Below are 17,423 nucleotides of genomic sequence, written 5' to 3'. Positions count from 1 at the left end.
TCATTATCTGACTCTGTCACTGAATCAGCTGAACCTAGGTCTGTTATACCAGCTATAACTCGATGCTCATGCTGGCGCTGCCTCAGGTTTCCGCAGCACGTGCTGGATTGCATCAATATCCACGGTGTCTTCACAACGTTGGCCTGGTGGCTCCTCCAGGGCTGTCCCATGGGTTGAGCACCTGCCTCATCATGGTGCTAACATTAATAAAAAGGCATACTGGGCAGAGAAGCATCTTGCAGGTCTTTTAAGGCATAGCTTTTTGAATCACCCCTTGCCCCACCTTGCAGATTAATATTGGAAATGACACTTGACCAGAGTCAGAAAGGCTTGGGTTTGGGGTGGGTTTTTTTTGTTTCGTTTGGATTTTTTTTTGCAGTCAACTTGACAACTTGTGATTTCCCATAACGGTGCAAGTTGTTTAGCAAAGCTTGTATTAAACGTGCTTTTGAGCAATGTGTACCTATTTCTCTCCCTTAGCATGCCAAAATCCCATCACTTTTCTCTGAATATTAATTTCTAGTCGACAACAAGACCTTGCAGGGCAGTCTGGGCATGTCATGCTTCCACTGCTGTCTTGTCTGGGATGCAAAACATCCTGCTGGAGTGCTGGGTGTGGAGCTGCCCTCCCTCTGCACGGCTGTAGCAGAGACCTGTCTTCAGACCAAGGCTCTTCCTTTCTAAAATTTCTCCTGCTCCAGACTATTAGTGGACATAGTGGCAGAGGCAGGTAAATCCAAAGCAAGGAAGCCAGAGACTCATAACTGGATGAAACTACCTTAAGGAAAAAGAAAACGGAGTTCATAGATGGGACGTTGAAGGATAGGCGTGCACCTCCTGATGATTTTGTGTCCTTGGTAAACAGGAATTAAAACCCTAGTTAAATCTGAGTTTAAGGGGAGGAGAAAAAAAATTAAGCCATTTTGAATTGAGATAAACACTTGTGGTGCCATTATCATCTGCTGAACATGCATGGAGTGGTGGTAATGCAGCTTGAGACAGTGAAAAACAAGTGGGAGGTTAGGAAAAAAAAAAATCAGGGTATATCTTCTTCTCTCCTAGACATTACCTTAATTTATTGGAGGTGGGCAATGTATAGCATAGATGGGGCTTTGCCCAAAGATAAAAGGTAAATGCTTTCTTCGTGTAGATCTGCAGCAAGAAGATAATGTTGCTTTTCTTCAGTATTCAGTTTTTTGATGTTTTTAAACAGTGTTGTGGCCTGTTAAACGAATAGACTTGCATATGCTCTTACTAGATATTTTCTAAGCTTAGCAGGTTTTTTTCATCTTGTGTGGGGCGCTGATGTTCTGGTATTCTGTGATAAACCCAGAAGATTTGAGATTGCTGATACCAAGCGCACCCAAAAACCCTGATGGGAACAGGATGAGAAACTCCTTCACTATCTTTGCTGTTAAAAGGAAAGGCCATGAGAGGCTTCAGTCGCCCTCAGATATGCCAGAGGGACTCTGGCTGTCCCTAGGCAGATGTACCCAAAACTTAACCTTTTTTGAAGGAATTGGCGTGAAAAGATGAACGTTCAGTGTGTTGAACAACTCATCCTTACCTGTCAGAATGAGAATATAGGATGACCCCGAAGTGATCTCCCCTGATTGATTTCTCTGCCATATGTGAACAAAATTGCTCTTGCCAGTGATGTATTCAGTGGGCACTTCACACCACCGTATCTTCTAGCATTTAAAAGATCTGCCTATTAAAACGGAGCACAGGAAATATAAGCCATTAAATGCGAGTGACACTTGTGACCGGGTGAAGGATGGTGGTAGGAAGAGAGGCACGCAACTGCCTGCAGCTTGAGGAAACGCTTGTTTGTTTGTGCTTTTTCCAAAGCCCTTCTGCTTTGCAAGGGAAGCGGCAGCAGAGATGTAAACAGGAAAGCTGGCTGAAGGGAGAACAAAGTAGAGGTTGAGAGATGTGCACAGTTGGCTGCAGGAAACCAAAGGTGTTGGTGAGAAATCTCTAGTTGCTATAGGGTTTCGGTAATTTGAAAGCTGTGCTTTCTGATGTTGTTATTTTAAAAAAGAAAGTTAATGCTAGGTGTCCCGATGCAGGGCAGGTGTACTCTGTGCAGGAGGGGAAACCTACCCCGTATCATTTCTGTGTTCCTGAAGAGGCAGACTGAGAGTCCTTACCCTAAATTGGCAATAAAAAATTCCCACACTACTAAAAATCAAGGCAGAGTCATCAGCATTAAACGTCCTCCTTTAAGGCTATAAAGTAGCAGCTTGTTCCCCAGAGCAGTGGGCCTGGAAGGTATGGACAAGGTATGTTTTAAGGGCAAGATAATGTTTTACTAACACTTGGAGGAAAGGCAGAATGATCTTGAAAATTTAAGCCGGTCAGATTAAGTCAGTCCCTGGCAAAACAGGGAGCCAACTGAGATGAGGTGCAGTCACCGTTCCCTCGAGCGTATGAGCTTGGGGCTGGCCAGCACAGTTTTACGGAAGTTTTCAGTGGATTTAGAAATGTAGGTGGATAAAGGTTATTGTATCATGGTGCTTGCCTCATGGTCTGCTGTATCTTGCTGCCTTTGCAGGTGCTTTTAGGATAAAGTATTGAGTCCTGGCATGAGGGCTTTGCCAAAGATAGCACCAACCTTCAGAAAGAGCAGCAAGAGCGATTTGAAATCTAGAGAGAAGAAATTGGAGAAGACAAATGGTCTGGGGTACACATCATTACTCTGGGAGTACTTGCATGGGAAAAAGCTTTATCCTATAGAAAGGGAAAGCAAAGATGCAGTGGTTAGATGTTAAAAGAAGAGTCATACTTAAAGGTTTGGTTTTTTGGTTTTGTGTTTAGGAATATTGTGGATACCTCATCGATTGAGATCTGTTGCAGATAAACTGGAGTAAAGTGCCTGTTAGGTTAGACATTCTAGATTAAAGCGGAAATGAAACAAAAGTTTGATTTAGGAACAAACAGGCAAGTCAAGCTCCTCTCAACCTGTTGTGAGCAATTGTTTTTTTCAGGGGGTCAGAGGTACGAATCCCTTCATGGCAGTGATCGATCTTGGCCCACAGAGGCAAGGAGCTCTTTGGGCGGACGACTTGAAAGAAGAAGTTGTGCCCTGCTGTCTGGCCAGTCTAGGAGATACTGATACCGGTGCAAGAAAAACACAAATTCAGATACAAACCGTGGAGAGGCAGGACATCAAAAGCATCTCTTCCTTTGAGCTAAGTATATAAGTGTGCAAAAAAGGAGGAGGAAGGTCTTGGGGTTTTACTAGCCTTTTTTTATCAGGTTTTTTTATCAAGAAAATCAAAATTCGTAGCCTGCCTTCTGATGATCAACTCTGTTATGTGAGTGCAAAGTACAGGGTTAGATTTCATGGGATGTATTACAGCTGTTTGTCCAGGTATCAATTAGGAGCTATGGTGGAAGAGTTTAATTAGAAGTAAGCGAGGCTTTTCTGGCACGAGGAGCTCGGTGCATGTCATTTGTGTAACCTCTCTTCTGGTCATGGATGTTTATTTGAAGTCGAGTAAGACTCAGCAGCTTTCCTTTGATCTGTCTGCAGGAAAATTAAACCCACATGGCCTCCACCCAGAACCTTTCTGCATCCTGGATGGAAATACCCATCTATGCTGGGGTCGGTTTTTATTGTCATCCAGATGTACAAAGGTCCATTCATCTATGAGAATGACGTGTCTGTCCAAGGCCTAAGCTTTAAAACACTCAGAAAAGAAAAATAGTTGTTGCAAGCTGTCAGTCATCTGAAGATGGACTTTTTAAACCGATATATAGAGAGTTGCCTTGGTTTGCAGTTTGAAATGGCGAGGAAATGCTGCCTCCAGCTTGCCGTCCTCGTTTAGCATCTCTGTAATTTATAAATAGGTTGTGCCTTTGCTAGGACCTGGGATTGTACTATATGTAAGGATCTGGATGCCTGCACTAGTCCGGGCGGGACGATGGCCTCCCAGCCTGAGCTGCAGAGCAATTGCTGCCGGGCATTAATGGCGAGATGCTCCCACTGTGCTGGTGGCTTGCAGTTTGCTGGAGTCGACTGTGAAAAGAAAAAGGGATGGATCCTCTGTTTTGGATCAGGTGATGTCTACGAGAGGTTAAATACTGCATCTTCCCTTAGTTTTACTGCACTACTCGAGGTGCATTTGCATTGGGAAAGCATCATGCTTAGTAATGCTTAATGTGTGGGTGAAGCCTATATTGAGAAATCCATAAGCAGAATCAAGCTGTGCTGTGACCAGAACTGCTCCTACACGGGCCTTTATGGACCACCTGTCCCCCCGCAGACCCCTCGACTGCTGAAGCACTGTTCAGCTGTACTTTTAATAATACCTTGCTTTTGTGCAGCACGGCAGAGCCTTACTCCAGTTTCACGGAAAACAGGGCAAGTGTGGCAATGGTAGGTAGGGAGGAGCATTTCAGTGCTTCTGAATATTCAGCAGCCCCAAGCACATCATAAAAAGTTTGAAGTCATTCCTAAGGATCAGCTTTTCTGCTCTTTCTCCAATTTCTGCTATGCTTCCACCTCTTCCCTACAGTGCGACTTGAATGATCACTGTATTCAAGACAACTTTGTGGTCGAACAAGGATAGCATAAATGAAATGGCTCTCTCTAAAGTGTTGGACAAAAAGGCTGCACTGACCATGTCTATGAAGTCTTTTGTACGTTGCTGGGGTTTTGTTTTGTTGTTTTAATTCAAACAATAATGGAGAAAAGCAACCTTCTTTAGCCCTCACAAAGCACAGCAAACAATGTTTAGGCAATATTGCTATAGCAAATCTCGAATAAAACACCTCGGGTAGGTTGCCTGGTGTTCCCAGATGATGAGATGTTACAAATTTCAGTGTGCGCTGTACGGACGTGGGGCTGCAGATATTTGGAAGCCTATGCTGCACCAAAATTGCGTGCTGAAAAATCTTTTTTTCCTGGTTTGCAAGCTGTCAGGGCTTGGTCCAGTGTGCTGTACTAATGTTGTGCTGCAGATGTTCAGCTCATTAATACGACTGGCGTTAACGAGGTGCCTGAATTTCATTGTCTTAATCACAATCACTCCAGCATCTATGGTAAAAATGGACTTCTCTTGCTCTGACCACAGTCTCAGCTCTTTGAACCGTGCTTGTAGTTGGCCGGCAGGCAGCAGCAAACAGATCCGCTGCCTTGTTGGCTCTCCAGTTGCAATGTTTACTTTAAATTTCTAACAGCAAAACCCTGTAGCAGCACGCATCCCGCTGGAAACTGGGGAAAATGTTGATGTGTTAGAGCTGCTCTAGTCCAAGCTGGGAAATGTACAAAAGCTTTGGAGGATATTTCAGTGTTGTACCCAGCTAGTAGGGATGGGTATGCTAAGATGTACTGGACAGGGCAGTATTTAAGGGGGGGGATAAAAAAAGAGCTGCAGCAGCATTGACAACCTTGGAGCTGAGGTTTGTTAGCTCAGCCTTAAGTTTAAAGAACATTTGCAAAAGCAAGAACTCAACCAGTGATTAAGCTGATGCTCGCAACTATTGTGACTTGATAACCACTTTGGAGAAAACCCTTGGGAGCAGGCTTGAAGCCAGCTGAATTAGGTGGTGGTTCTTCTTGACTGAGGCCAACAACTTCTCAGTGTAGACAGAAGGCATGGGCTTTGTTTGCATCCATATGCATTGAGCATGCTGCAACATTCATAACAGAGAGCTTTTTTGTGTCTTGCATTTTCATGCACAGAGCATTTCTCCCTACCTGCCCCTTTTCCTGGCAGACCAGCAAGCAGGCGACTTTGGAGAAAATACCCGAGTCGTGGCTCAGCTCAGCCCAGCCCTGTGAGCTGAGAGCTACCCTGCGGCAGCTGTGAAAACGCGTTAGCGTTACAGCGTGATGGCTTTTCCCTGTAAACCCATCTTTCGATGCGTAATGCTGGAATTGTGTTTGTTAATGCTGTTCCTTCACGCATCCTTATGCGGGTGCTCGGTCCCGAGCCTTGCCGTGTGCTGTCCTTCGGGTTTCTAAGAGTATCGATGGTGGGCTGGTCTGTGGAGCAGCGGGAAGGGAAGAAAACAGGGAAGCTTTGGGGAGATGTAACCACTCAAATTGTTATTTCAAAAACATGATTACAACATGGTTTATTCAAAGATAGTTTTGTCTTACACTGGGAGGCTAATTTCATCTTCCCTCATCCCTCGGGAGAAAAACTGTAGAAACTGGACTTACAGCAAAAAGGGCCGGGCATCTTTATTTGGTTTTTCTGGCTGACGTTGCTTTGGACTTGTGTGCTGACTTCTTGCTGGAGACAGCTGAGGACAGAGCCGATGGGTGCTGTGTTAAGCATTTGAGCTGCTGCAGTGCTTGAAGACGAAAGCAAGGCAGCAAATCCTGGCACATCTGGGTAGAACAAGTTGTGAACAGGGGATGTACAAGTAAAATTTTTTTTTAAAAACCCTTTTTAATTACTTGGATAGCATGATGCTCTGACTGGCCAATGAGTTAAGCAGTGGTCACAAATGCACTTCTACCAAAACGGAGTATCCTTTGCCCAAGACATTAAGGACCTTTTTTCTGGTTTACATTGCAATAGGGTAAATGCAGCTGTCGCTTGATCCCCCTGTAACAAATTTAAAATGCTGCCTGTTGCCTTCAGCGTGGCTTTGGACTGTAGCTTGAGTCCATTGTCGTGACAAAATCCAGCCAAGCTGCGAGTAGGTGCCTGCAGCTACGCCTGCACGCGTGCTTACTGGGTGCTAGAGAGAAGCAGCGAACAAACGCTTCTGGCGACTCGGGATGTCCTCAGCATCCTCCGTGCAGCCTGGTGTCTACCCACTGAAACTGGGTTCAAGTCCTTGGTGGTCTTGAGCTCCGTGTTTCCATGGTCTAAGCTTGAAGTTCTCAAGAGCATGTGTGATTTTTAGGTTGTTATGTCTGTAAAATGGGGATGCAGCCTTTCTAAAGGATGCTTTCCAGGCAGCGTTATCTTGGGCACTGTTCTCCATCCTGGGAAGAAGGAATTTTTTGCCCCAAGTCAAGGTTAAAACAGTTTGGATTTAAGGAAGGCAGAAGCAGCTAAGTCTGGAAATGCTGAAATTAGCCTTCTTCCCAACTCCTGCCTAATCTTCAGCGTAGCTTAGTTCAGAAACTGGGCAAGTATTTTTAGAAGCTGCTTTCAGAACCCCAGTGTCACAATTTTTATTCCTGTCGTTGGTGCCGAGGCAGTTCTTGAGCAACGTTTCTGCTTTAAAAAAAAATGAGAGGGCATTTAGGGATGATCATATCACTTTGAGGGGGGACAGACTGGCTGAGAGAGGAGTTAAAGTGGTTATGAAAGCTTTTCAGCAGCAAGGGAGCGCTTGAGACCAACTGCCCGAAACGAAGCTCGTGCGTAGGGGTGTTGCTGTGTCAGCACTTCAGTTGCACGGGCTGCCTGCAAAGGTATGGTATACAAGGACCTATAGCTGATAGGTATAAATACCAACTTGTTGCAAACTGGGAGTATTTAAAATCCTGTGAAAAGCTGCGATGGAGACAGGCATGTTGGGAGGCTGAGCGCTTCCCCGAAGCCCATTGAGTTGTTTGGACCCTTGGTCCCAGTGCTGCGTTAGCAGCTTTTGGGTAATAAAGTGCAGCCGGGGTTACCGGAGGAGATGACGCCTGCTTTCAACTTTGGACCTGTTTGCAGTCCTGGGTGAGTGGGTGACGCGCCCGCCAGTCTGGTGCAACCTCTCGGCAGCGTGTTTGCTCCGTCAGCCGCTGCTAAACGCCCTCGTTATTAGTTTATGGTAGTTGTATCGTAATAATTTTTTTTTTTTTTCTAGCCTATAACCGGGGTGGGGAAGCAAGGATCTTTGGTCGGTGCGTGCGCTTGTGCTCTCTGAGCCGGGAGGATGTTGCGAATGAGTAATGGTCCGGCCAGGGCTGTAATATGCAGAATACCTCTGGGATGACTCACCCGGTACAATGCAGCACATCCCTCAAGGAGACTGAATCACGCACGGGGGGGAAGCTGCTCGCTGGGCAACAGCCAGCTGGGACTCGGGGCAGCCAACGCCAATCGGGAGGCTGGTGGTGGCAATCATGGTAAAACGGAGCAGTCGGGGTGTAAAATGTAGAGGAAATGGCATCCCCCAGCAGGTAAGTGCGTGTGCGTTCTTGCTGTGTATAATTTTGTGGTTTTTTACTCTTGGGTTTTTTTTTTTTCCGCCTCTCCCCATCTGCCCCCACAGCCCTTCTGAATCTTTTCTAAATAAGCATGTAATTTCTCAGTGAATATGCATGACTTCTGTGAAACACAGGCTTTCTTTTGTGATTGCATATAGGTTGTTTTTTTCTCCAGAAGTGATGGTTTAAAGTGCACCCTTTCTTAAATACCGAAAGGAAAATAGATGCTGCCTTGGAAGCTGCTTCCCTTGATGTCCCTCTCCATGGATGCTTATTGGGGTTGGGGGGTTAAAGAGAGGTGGAAGGCAAAATCAACGTGCGTGTTGGTTTTGATGTAGTTAAGAATGTCGTCTTTTTTTTTTAAATGCATTTACCTGACAAAAGATAAAAACCCTTTAGATTTAGACAACAATTATCCTGCTTACTCCCTCCTCCCGTCTGTGATATAGATTCAGCTGGAATTGAGTCACAGGATTACTTTTCAAAATATTGGCTACCCTTTGTAGATGTATCATACGTGTCAGGGAGGATGTTTACAGGGGATAAATATAGTTGTATTCTTCACCCATCAAAATGGAGGAGAGTGGGGGAAAATGCACATTGCTTAGGGTGAGCGATTTCTGGTTTTCTTCTTTTTGTAAACTTTGAATTTTTCAGACATGCTATGTATATGCATGTGTGCATACATAATTATTTTTATGTTGCGGAGTATCATTGATTCTGTAGCTGAAGATAAGCACGCCTTGCGTTATTTTCTCTCACTCTGTAATATGGCTGCATTAGGATGGGTAGTGCTTAATCTGCAAAATGTGGTGTTACACAGGAGTAATGGCATATCTTGTCTGGCCAACACGTTTGGTGACATCATGGGCATCACGGCAGTCTAAGGTGTGACAGCAAAAACTCATTGGATGGGGAAGAGGGTGATGTGGAAATCCTGTCATCTTGTGAATTGAATAGATTTCTCCATTACATTCCTCTGTAATTTTTGGCGAGCGGTATCAAATCTCTAGTTTCATTTTACAAAATAAGGAGGGCGGTAAAACTTCTAAAGCTGGAATACAGTTGCTGTGCTTTTTAGTTTTATTTCTTATTTTTGCTAAATATCGCCATTCATTAGCTAACGTAGGTTAACAGTAATGGAGTGTTTATGGTCAGTATGTTAGAAAAAAATGAGGAAGTCAGTTGTGGCTTTTTTCAGTGAGTAAAAAAAAAAATCAATTCAGGATGCAGATCTCATGCAACTACCTGTTTGGCTAAGCTTTTATGTGCTTTTTGCTTATCTTCCATGTGATATAAAACAAATACCATCTGTCATGCAATAACAACTTTATTTCTCATTACAGTAAATGATAATACTAATTAGCTTTCCTTGAAATCTGTTAATGTTTTGTATGCTCGCACAAAAATAGGAAGACTTGAGTGTGCAACTATTGCCTGTACTGCATGCTGGCTTCATGAGCTGCAGGATAAATTATTTAAATGCATTATCTTATTAAATGGATTCTTTTTTTTTTCTTTTGCTGCTCAACTTCTTTTACAACTTTCCAAGACATACTGTCTTGTGCAGCTATAATGATTTATTGCAGAATTGATCCATTAAACAATTTTGAAGAAAAGTCTTTTTTAAATAAACCCCAAACCTGTAATTTGCAATCACTGACATAGCAGCCGCCGTGCAAAGCTCCGAGGAGGCTCGTCCTCAGGCAGTTCTGTTCTCCAGTGAGATGAAAGTTCGCTGTGGTTTTTTTTTTTTGGAAGAGATTTCCTTAAAAGTTTTGTCTTTAGCATGCATCTCAGTGGTGTTGTAGGTGTCTTTTATGGAAAAAATAAAAAAAAAAAAAAATATTGGCAGCAGGGGGTATTTTTGTAACAGCTTTTGCTGTGGGTTTTGATAGCTCTAACACAGTTTCAACAATATATTACTTAAATATTTCAGTACGACAATGAGTAATAAATGAATCCGCCCCTGATGCAGGTAGACTTTCACTTTAATTCAATATCGTTTGGGTAGTAAGCTAGGTTCTGGGGATAGCCCTTAAAATCCGTGCACTCAAGCTGCGTCAGTGGATCTCCCATCAGCATGTTTGCAAGCCTGCTTTTTTCCCCTAAAAAAAAATTCATTTGGGGGTTTGCCCATGTGTATGGCACTTTTTGAGCATCGCTTGGCAAGCGTGGTGCAGGAGGAGAGGTTACACTTGCCAAAAACCGGTTTATCCCGTGCAAGGCTAAACCACCCGACCCTGCAGCTGTGCGAATAGCCGTCGTGGTGCCCTGCCTGCACCAAACCCTGCTTTTTAACACCATATCCGTAAGGAGCAAGGGCTCCGTCTGCAGCAGACAATTGGTCTCATCCTCTAATTTGGTGTATCCAAATTAGCCGGGATGTTGCATTGTAAAAAGGTGCTGTGAGAGTTATTCTCATGGCAGAATCTGATGCTTTTGTGTGTGTCACTTAAAAAAAAATAATTTTAAAAAAACCCAAACTAATATTAATATATGCAAAAATTTATATATAAATATATATTAAAATAATTTTCCCATGTACATCCTGGAAGGATCTGAAATAAGTATGGGATTATGAAATCCCAATCAAGCAAGTAGAATAGAGCTGTTTCTAATAAACTCAATAAAATCAGCTTTAAATGTTTAACAAACATTTTGGTGAAAGGGTTCCTTTGTTCATAGTTGCCTCAGCATTTAAGGGAGATGTGGAGGCGGGTGGCTGGATTGTTGCAGGTGTCTTGGTTTTTTGAGAAGTCCTTTTCCTTCTGAAAAAAACCCAAACAAAACTGCTATTAATCTTTTTTATGGAAGCTTTTTGGATGGGCTGCAGCACTGGAAGCAAACCCAGGCTTGGTGGGCACTGGCCGTGGAGGACCTGGCCCCTCTTTACTCTCCTTTTGAGGCTGCTCTAGACCCAGAAAGGCATCAAGCAATGAAAAGTAAAATGAAAAGGTGGTACTTTGGGTTTGCTCCAGCCTCCTGCTGCTTGCGTGAAGCCCTGTGTTGTTTAGGAAGGCAAGCTTTGGAGGGCTGAAGGCGCTTGAGCCTTTGAGCATCCCTGCTGCATCCAGGCTCCTTGCAGTCCATCAGAGTGATCATCCTGCTGGGTTGGCTTTATTTTGCTGCACGCAACAAGATTTTTGGCAGGAAAATTCACAATAGTGGATAACCTTTGTGCAAAGCTAATCTGGGGTGTTTTATGGGATGTGCAGGTAGGACCGTGCATGTCTCGTAACTTACTGGCAGTGATTTGCAAATCCTACATGAGCACTTCCTTCAACACAGGATTTTCCTCTTCCACCTTCTGCAGCTAATGGTGTTCTTGGAGTTAATATAAGGGGGTTTCCCCTCTTTTTTGTTTTTTGTGTGTGTGTAAAATGGTCAGCGTGCAAGCGGAACGCATGCTGCCGCACTCAGTTCAGTAGCCAGGTGTGAACTGGGGAGTTGGAAGAAGAAATTCTGTTTTCAGAGGGAAGCTGGGAGGAAATGGTAAATGCCAACAAAGTGTTCTCATTTTATTCAGACAGAGAGAAATGTCCTGGAATTGACTTGTAAGGTTAATACTGGTTTGAGATGAAATGCCCCAGGACAGGCATATTGGAGGACTAGGCCAGCATTTCTGGAGCGAGGCATGCGGAGACCGAACTGTCTTTTAATCTGACCCAGGTGGAAACCAAAATTTCCCAGATGCCTTTTTATTCTGGCAGTATTGGATTTAAAAGACAGGAAAATATAGGTTGCAAATTTGTTATACTAGGGATGGGTTACAGATACAGTGGTTCTGTGTTCCTGCTGTGATACGGAGGTGAGGGCAAGGAAAACTTCTGGGAGGTTTTCCACAGTTTTCTACAGGCTCCATTTCAACATTGCATCTGACCAGAGTGGTGCAGACCTGCTGGAAATCTAAATTACATCAAAATACCAACTTTTATTTTGCTGTGGCTCTGTGCACTAAGAAGTTTTTTTTCTGACAAAGTGATAAGTTAGGATTTTGAAGAAGAAAATGCTGGTTATGATCTGCAGGTATTTGACCCTTGCTAGAAGGTTCATGAACCAAGCATCAGATCAGGAAAGTGGGATTCCAAACCCAGCAGTTTTTCATGACTTCCATCAAAATGCCACTGCTTTCTGCCTGTGGGATGAACTCCAGAGAGGATCTTTGCAATGTAATTTCCAGCGATGACCTGGGCAGAACAGGATGGCTTTACCTCCAGCTGTCAGAGCTGCTGGGACGGGGACAGAGGGCAAAGTGAGAGCACCGTGAAATACAGCAGCTCAGCCAAAGACAGGCTATGCCCCAGTAATCGTAAAGTTAAATTTGCATGGATCCATGTAGTTTAAATTGTGTTTAAGCGCCCGGTGTCTGCGGTTCAGTTGAGCTGAACAGCCCGACCTCTGCCGCTGTTGTGTTTGCAGCCTCCTGCTGTCCTTTTGGCTCTTCCCTGGGATCTGGGAATGTGGATGCGTTAAAGACAGCAGTCCATAACTTTGAAACCCATTATATGCAATTACCTTTTTTTTCTGAGACCTGAATCTCTCCTGGCTTTGTAAGCTGGAAAGTCGAGAAGGGAGGAAAATACTGAAGTGCCAAATGGCTGCATTAGCATGGAAGTCTATACATTTATGTTTTGGTTAACTAGCCTGGCTAGAGGAAAAAATGTTACTGAATTATGAAAGGTGTCTGGAAAGCGTTTTAGATGCTAAATGTGACTTAAAGGAAAGTAGTAAATGTGGTGGGTTGAACTACTTCCCCACACACACACCTTGGGATTTACAGACATCTCAGATGGTATTTGCAGTTGCTGCCTTAAAGTGGAAAAGAAGAGCAGCTGGTGGAAGGGAGCTGCGTACTTTGACCCTCCTTTTTCAAAGACACTGGTAAAATTAAAGCCTTAACTAATGAAGAAGTTATTTGCTGTTTAGTCCTGGATTTGAGCTTTTTCCCCCATTGGTTTCGCTGTGGTGCAGTTGCTGTAAGTGATGCGGCTCATGTCAGAGAGCACTGGATGGTGTCGGCTGCGCTTAACAATGCAGCTCGTGCGTGCTGGAGGAAAGCACTTTTTTATCCGCCTTAAACGTTGCCTGTCTCTTAGGCACAAATGCTTTGTAAAAGGCTATAGGTAATGCAGCCATGGTTCAGTTATTGCAAAGGTAATCATTCAGTCACTTCTTGTTTAGGAAAATTCTCAATACCCTTCAGAGTAGCAATTATACATGCACACGCTTCTTTTTTTTTTTAATTTTTTTTTTATAGATAAAATGCACACCCACGAGCTATAATTTTTAAAGGGCTCTCTTTTCCTTCCAGTAAAAACAGCACGTGGTTTTCTGCGCTACCTTTACTCCCCAAGTTCATTATGGTTTTTTGCTCTGGGTGGGGCGGGCGAACAACCTGAAGCAGCCCTGGAACACGCTGGCTGGCTGCCATGCAGCTGGGTAATCCCTGCAGATACTTTCTTCCCAAGCTTTTAAGACTGTTGAAGACAAATCTGTAGGGTTAAGATAGCAAAGTATTCCAGTTAAGAGCATAATTAGGAATAGTTTGCATGAAACGCATAGTGCGTAGGCCATAAACCCGACAATTAGAGCGGTCTTAAAGTTTAAGAAGCCAATAAAATGAGGTGAACTAAGGCTGCTGTGGGTTTTTTTTAGCTCTTTCATTTTTAACTGTACGAAAGGCTTGCGTTATCTAATCTCAGCGGAAATCGGTATCTCTTTAATGGTAATGGACCAAATATTTTCACGTACCTCATTAACCATTTCTCCTGGAATACTCAAATTACACAGTTGCCATGATAAAAGTGCAGCTGGATGACTTGAACGTGGTTGTTTTGCTGCTTCGGTGCACCAGGGTTTTAGCAGTGACATGCACGTGGGATTTGCAGATCACTCCAGAGGATTTTGAACTCTTGCAACCAGCCAGAGCCTCGGTGCGGTCGTGTAAAATTAAATAGCAAAGAAAATAAACAGCTTTTATGCTAAGGAAGCAAGGTCCTTATATGGACCTGAAATATTTGAGTACCTCCCAAGTATTTATCAACACTGGCGTGAAGGAAAGAAGCATTGCCTATTCTAGGCTTGTGGATGGAAACGGCAGGCAAGATTTTGACATATAAAACTGAAGGAAGCAGTGCGTAGCCTTGAAAAGTCAACATGCAGCTTCTGAGTCCGAGTCCAGTGACTAATCCAAGATATCAAGCCCTAAGAAGCCTTAAACACCTTTTTTCTTTCTTTTCTTTCTTTTTTTTTTTTTTCCCCCCTCCCCAAAGTCCCTTGGTGTAGGTTGCGTGTTAGGTATCTAGTAGCAACGGGGATGGGGACATCACTGGTGACTTTTGATTGTGCAGGAAAATGTGCCAAGGGATTACATTAACGGAGCCAGAGCTCTGCTTACCTTGCCAAAGGTGAACCCTTTTGCTGGTCAAGTTGCTTTTCCAATAGAGGAGCAGAGGTCTTGCTGTGGTAGGGGAATGGAGGCTAGCTTTTCTGGCTTGATATATTTTAGGAGCTAGCTCTTCAGGTTGGGGGAGATGCAGTTTATACGGTGTTCTCTTGGGTATTTGGGGGTGACAGACAAATGAGTAATGAGCAAAGGAGAAAAATTCTAACGTCTTTCACTTTGCATTTAGGTTCCTTTAAGTTCATTCTCCAGCACATATTCTTGAAAAGCCAGCAAATTATTCTCCACTATCAATCCACCCACTTTCCATTAAAGCAAATTACCAGATTGTTCCGTTTGGGTCAAAAAACTTATATTCCAGCTTGTTTCCTCACCCCCTTGTTCCTCAATCCCTGACCCTCTGGCATCACGGGAGCATCTTGGATGTGGGCAGATGCCAGTTGCCAATCCTGGTCCAAAACCTGTCTGTGTTCTCACTGGTCTCCAAGACCTTGAACCAAATGCACAAGGCAATCCAGGGTGAGGATGCCAACTTCCAAAAAAAATGCTGCTCAAAAGTAGAACCAACAGTTTGAGTTAATGAAGTGCTTGTCTTTTCCTCTAATAGGCGTTGCTTCTGGTCATGCAGCTGTTGGGCATGTGGGTGAAATCAGTGGCCTTGGTGGCAGAGGTTGTAAGAGCCATGGGTCACAATATCAGTAGGGATATGAAAATGAAAACCATATGGCTCTGTGCCCCACCAGGGTGTGAGTATAATGGGCAGGGATAGTAGTCGGGGGACCTAAATTTAATGTGTAGGCATCCACTAGTATTCAAACATAATTAAGAGCCTGGAGAAATCACCGAGAGGTGATGGAAATGCGCAGGTAATTGATGCAAATTACTGAGTAGCTGCTGCTTTCTTATTTTTCCTTTAAGTGGACGATTCCTGCAGTAAAGTAACTGAAGACGATGTTACTTTTGGGACAGCCAAAGGCTCCGACTGCTGCCATAAGCGTGAATGGTAAACCCCACAGGAAGCTATATTGCTAGTGGCAATTTCCAAGCCTGGAAGGAGAAGGAGCAGGAGCAGGTTTTGTGGATGACTTGTGGGAGGATGGGAAAGAAGGTTGTATCAAAGCAGCTCCAACATTAGAAGAGAGCTCGAAATTTAGTGGGAGTTCCCCAGAAGTGAAAAGAGTTAAAAATAAGTCCAGAAAGGATCCTCGGGGAGTAGGAGAACTATATAGAAATGTATTGTTGGCTTCCTTTGTTCTTTATCTGTTAATTGCTAGTCCTTATGGACCATATGGGAACGGTAGAGAGATGAGGAGAATAAAAATTGTCTTGGATGGAAGCAGCTCAGTTTTTGTGTGGTACGAAATTAGCTGAAGTATTTTGCTTAATTCTGAGTATCAGGAAGCCAAGAGATTAAAGTTGCCACTGGTAGAATCTAGAAATGGGTTTTCATTAGAAAATTAAAAGGTAACTGGATCTGTTTATGGATGTGCTTACCCTGTTTCCTGTACCAGGATGCTGCTTTAAGGACTTGGAGCGAAAATATTCTTAAAAACTTTGTTTCTCAGTTCTGTGAATGCCGTGCATGTGTCAGCTGTGGTACGGCCATGTATCTGAGCATGCTGAAGAGCTTTTAATCAGCCAGGGCAAACTCCTCAGAGCAACAGAGGATGAAGCATCTGTGTACTGCCTTCATTGTGTAGGTCTGGTGAGAAAGTTAGAGTATCCATAAAATAAAGCCACTGAAGGGAAAATCACAGCATGTGTTCTGCAAGATCTGTCCAGCTGCAGAAGGGGTTAGCTGGTCCCGGGCACCTCTGCCCAGAAGATGTTCATTGCCTCCCTTGGCCTGTCATCAAAACTGCCTTCAAGTGGGTTCCGTGAGGCTGCTTGCTTAGGTATGACATAAAATCTGGTCGTATTAGAGAAAGGGGAACTCAGACCTCAAGTATTAGCACTTGGATTAGAAAAGTGATGCAAAAATAATGTTTGAAAACAAGAGGTGGTTTTACCAGGTGCAGGATGAAGAAAGCTACCGCTGCTTTTTAACTTTGGATAGAAAGGGCTGATTCCCTTGTCATGGTTTTCAGGGTGCTGGGAAAAGATCTGGATACAGAGCATTCCTCAAGGAGAAATTCCTTTCCCTAAAGGATGATACCTGTCATTCTGAAAGGCCTCCTCCTGGAGCCCTGGACAGGTTTGGCTTTCTCCTCCTGGTGAGCTCACCTGATGGCCTGGAGGTGGACAATTACTGGGCAATTTTCTTTATGCATCCTTTCTTTTAGCCCCTGTTGACGTTCCCAGTTTTGCCCAGGTTTGAGTGCCCTGTGGCACCTTTGTGGGTGCTGGTAGGTGTCTCTGCAGCAGAGAGTGTTGTGGTTGCATGTGGCTGATGTCTAACCATGCTGTGGTGACCTCCCTGTGAGGAGGCACACAGCATCACAGCTGTTGGCACTGTTCCTGAGCATTCACTGGATTAATCAATGTCTAACATGTGACAGGTTACACCAAGCCCTGTGAGGCCTGAAAAGCTAATTTTGGTATTTCCCAGAAGCTCTGGGATGGAACCCATTTTAGGTTGGAGTCTGTTGCGTGTGCCATGCAAGGTGCATGGCTTTTCCTTATGTCTTGTAGTGGCCTTTCCGCTCCCAAATGACCCCGTTCCCTGGTAATGTCTCCAGCAGATGGTGGAGCAACTGCTCCGTGGAAAGGGTGTGGGAGGAAGCCTGATGAGGAAGTGGAGCCTCCTGCTGTGGGGGCTCTTTTGACCCATGGTGATGGGCAGCTGGATCACCCCCAAATCTCACTGCTTCCAGAATAGCTTCTGGTGATGTTGTGATGTGTCATCTTTGAAAGCCCCTTGAAATTCTGGTGGAGCTGTTTTAGGGACATGGTGTGGTCCTGATG

At 44.1% G+C, this 17,423-nt stretch overlaps 1 protein-coding gene across 2 annotated transcripts in view; it reads left to right on the top strand.

Moving 5' to 3' along the window:
* Positions 1–17,423, top strand: part of SPRED2 (sprouty related EVH1 domain containing 2) — a 65,756-nt gene that overhangs the window by 20,643 nt on the left and 27,690 nt on the right. Inside the window, exon 1 of one of the 2 annotated variants that reach the window (XM_075749713.1) lies at positions 8,009–8,086. The exons of the other annotated variant lie outside the window; for it this stretch is intronic. Within the exon in view, the coding sequence (XP_075605828.1) occupies positions 8,070–8,086 (17 nt within the window). The 5' untranslated portion in view covers positions 8,009–8,069. Of the gene's footprint in view, positions 1–8,008; positions 8,087–17,423 lie in introns of those variants that run through there. 2 annotated transcript variants of the gene reach the window in all.

This window comes from Balearica regulorum, chromosome 3, assembly GCF_011004875.1.
Source record: "Balearica regulorum gibbericeps isolate bBalReg1 chromosome 3, bBalReg1.pri, whole genome shotgun sequence".
Taxonomy (NCBI): Eukaryota; Metazoa; Chordata; class Aves; order Gruiformes; family Gruidae; genus Balearica; species Balearica regulorum.
This window is presented reverse-complemented; position numbering and strand designations above follow the sequence as displayed.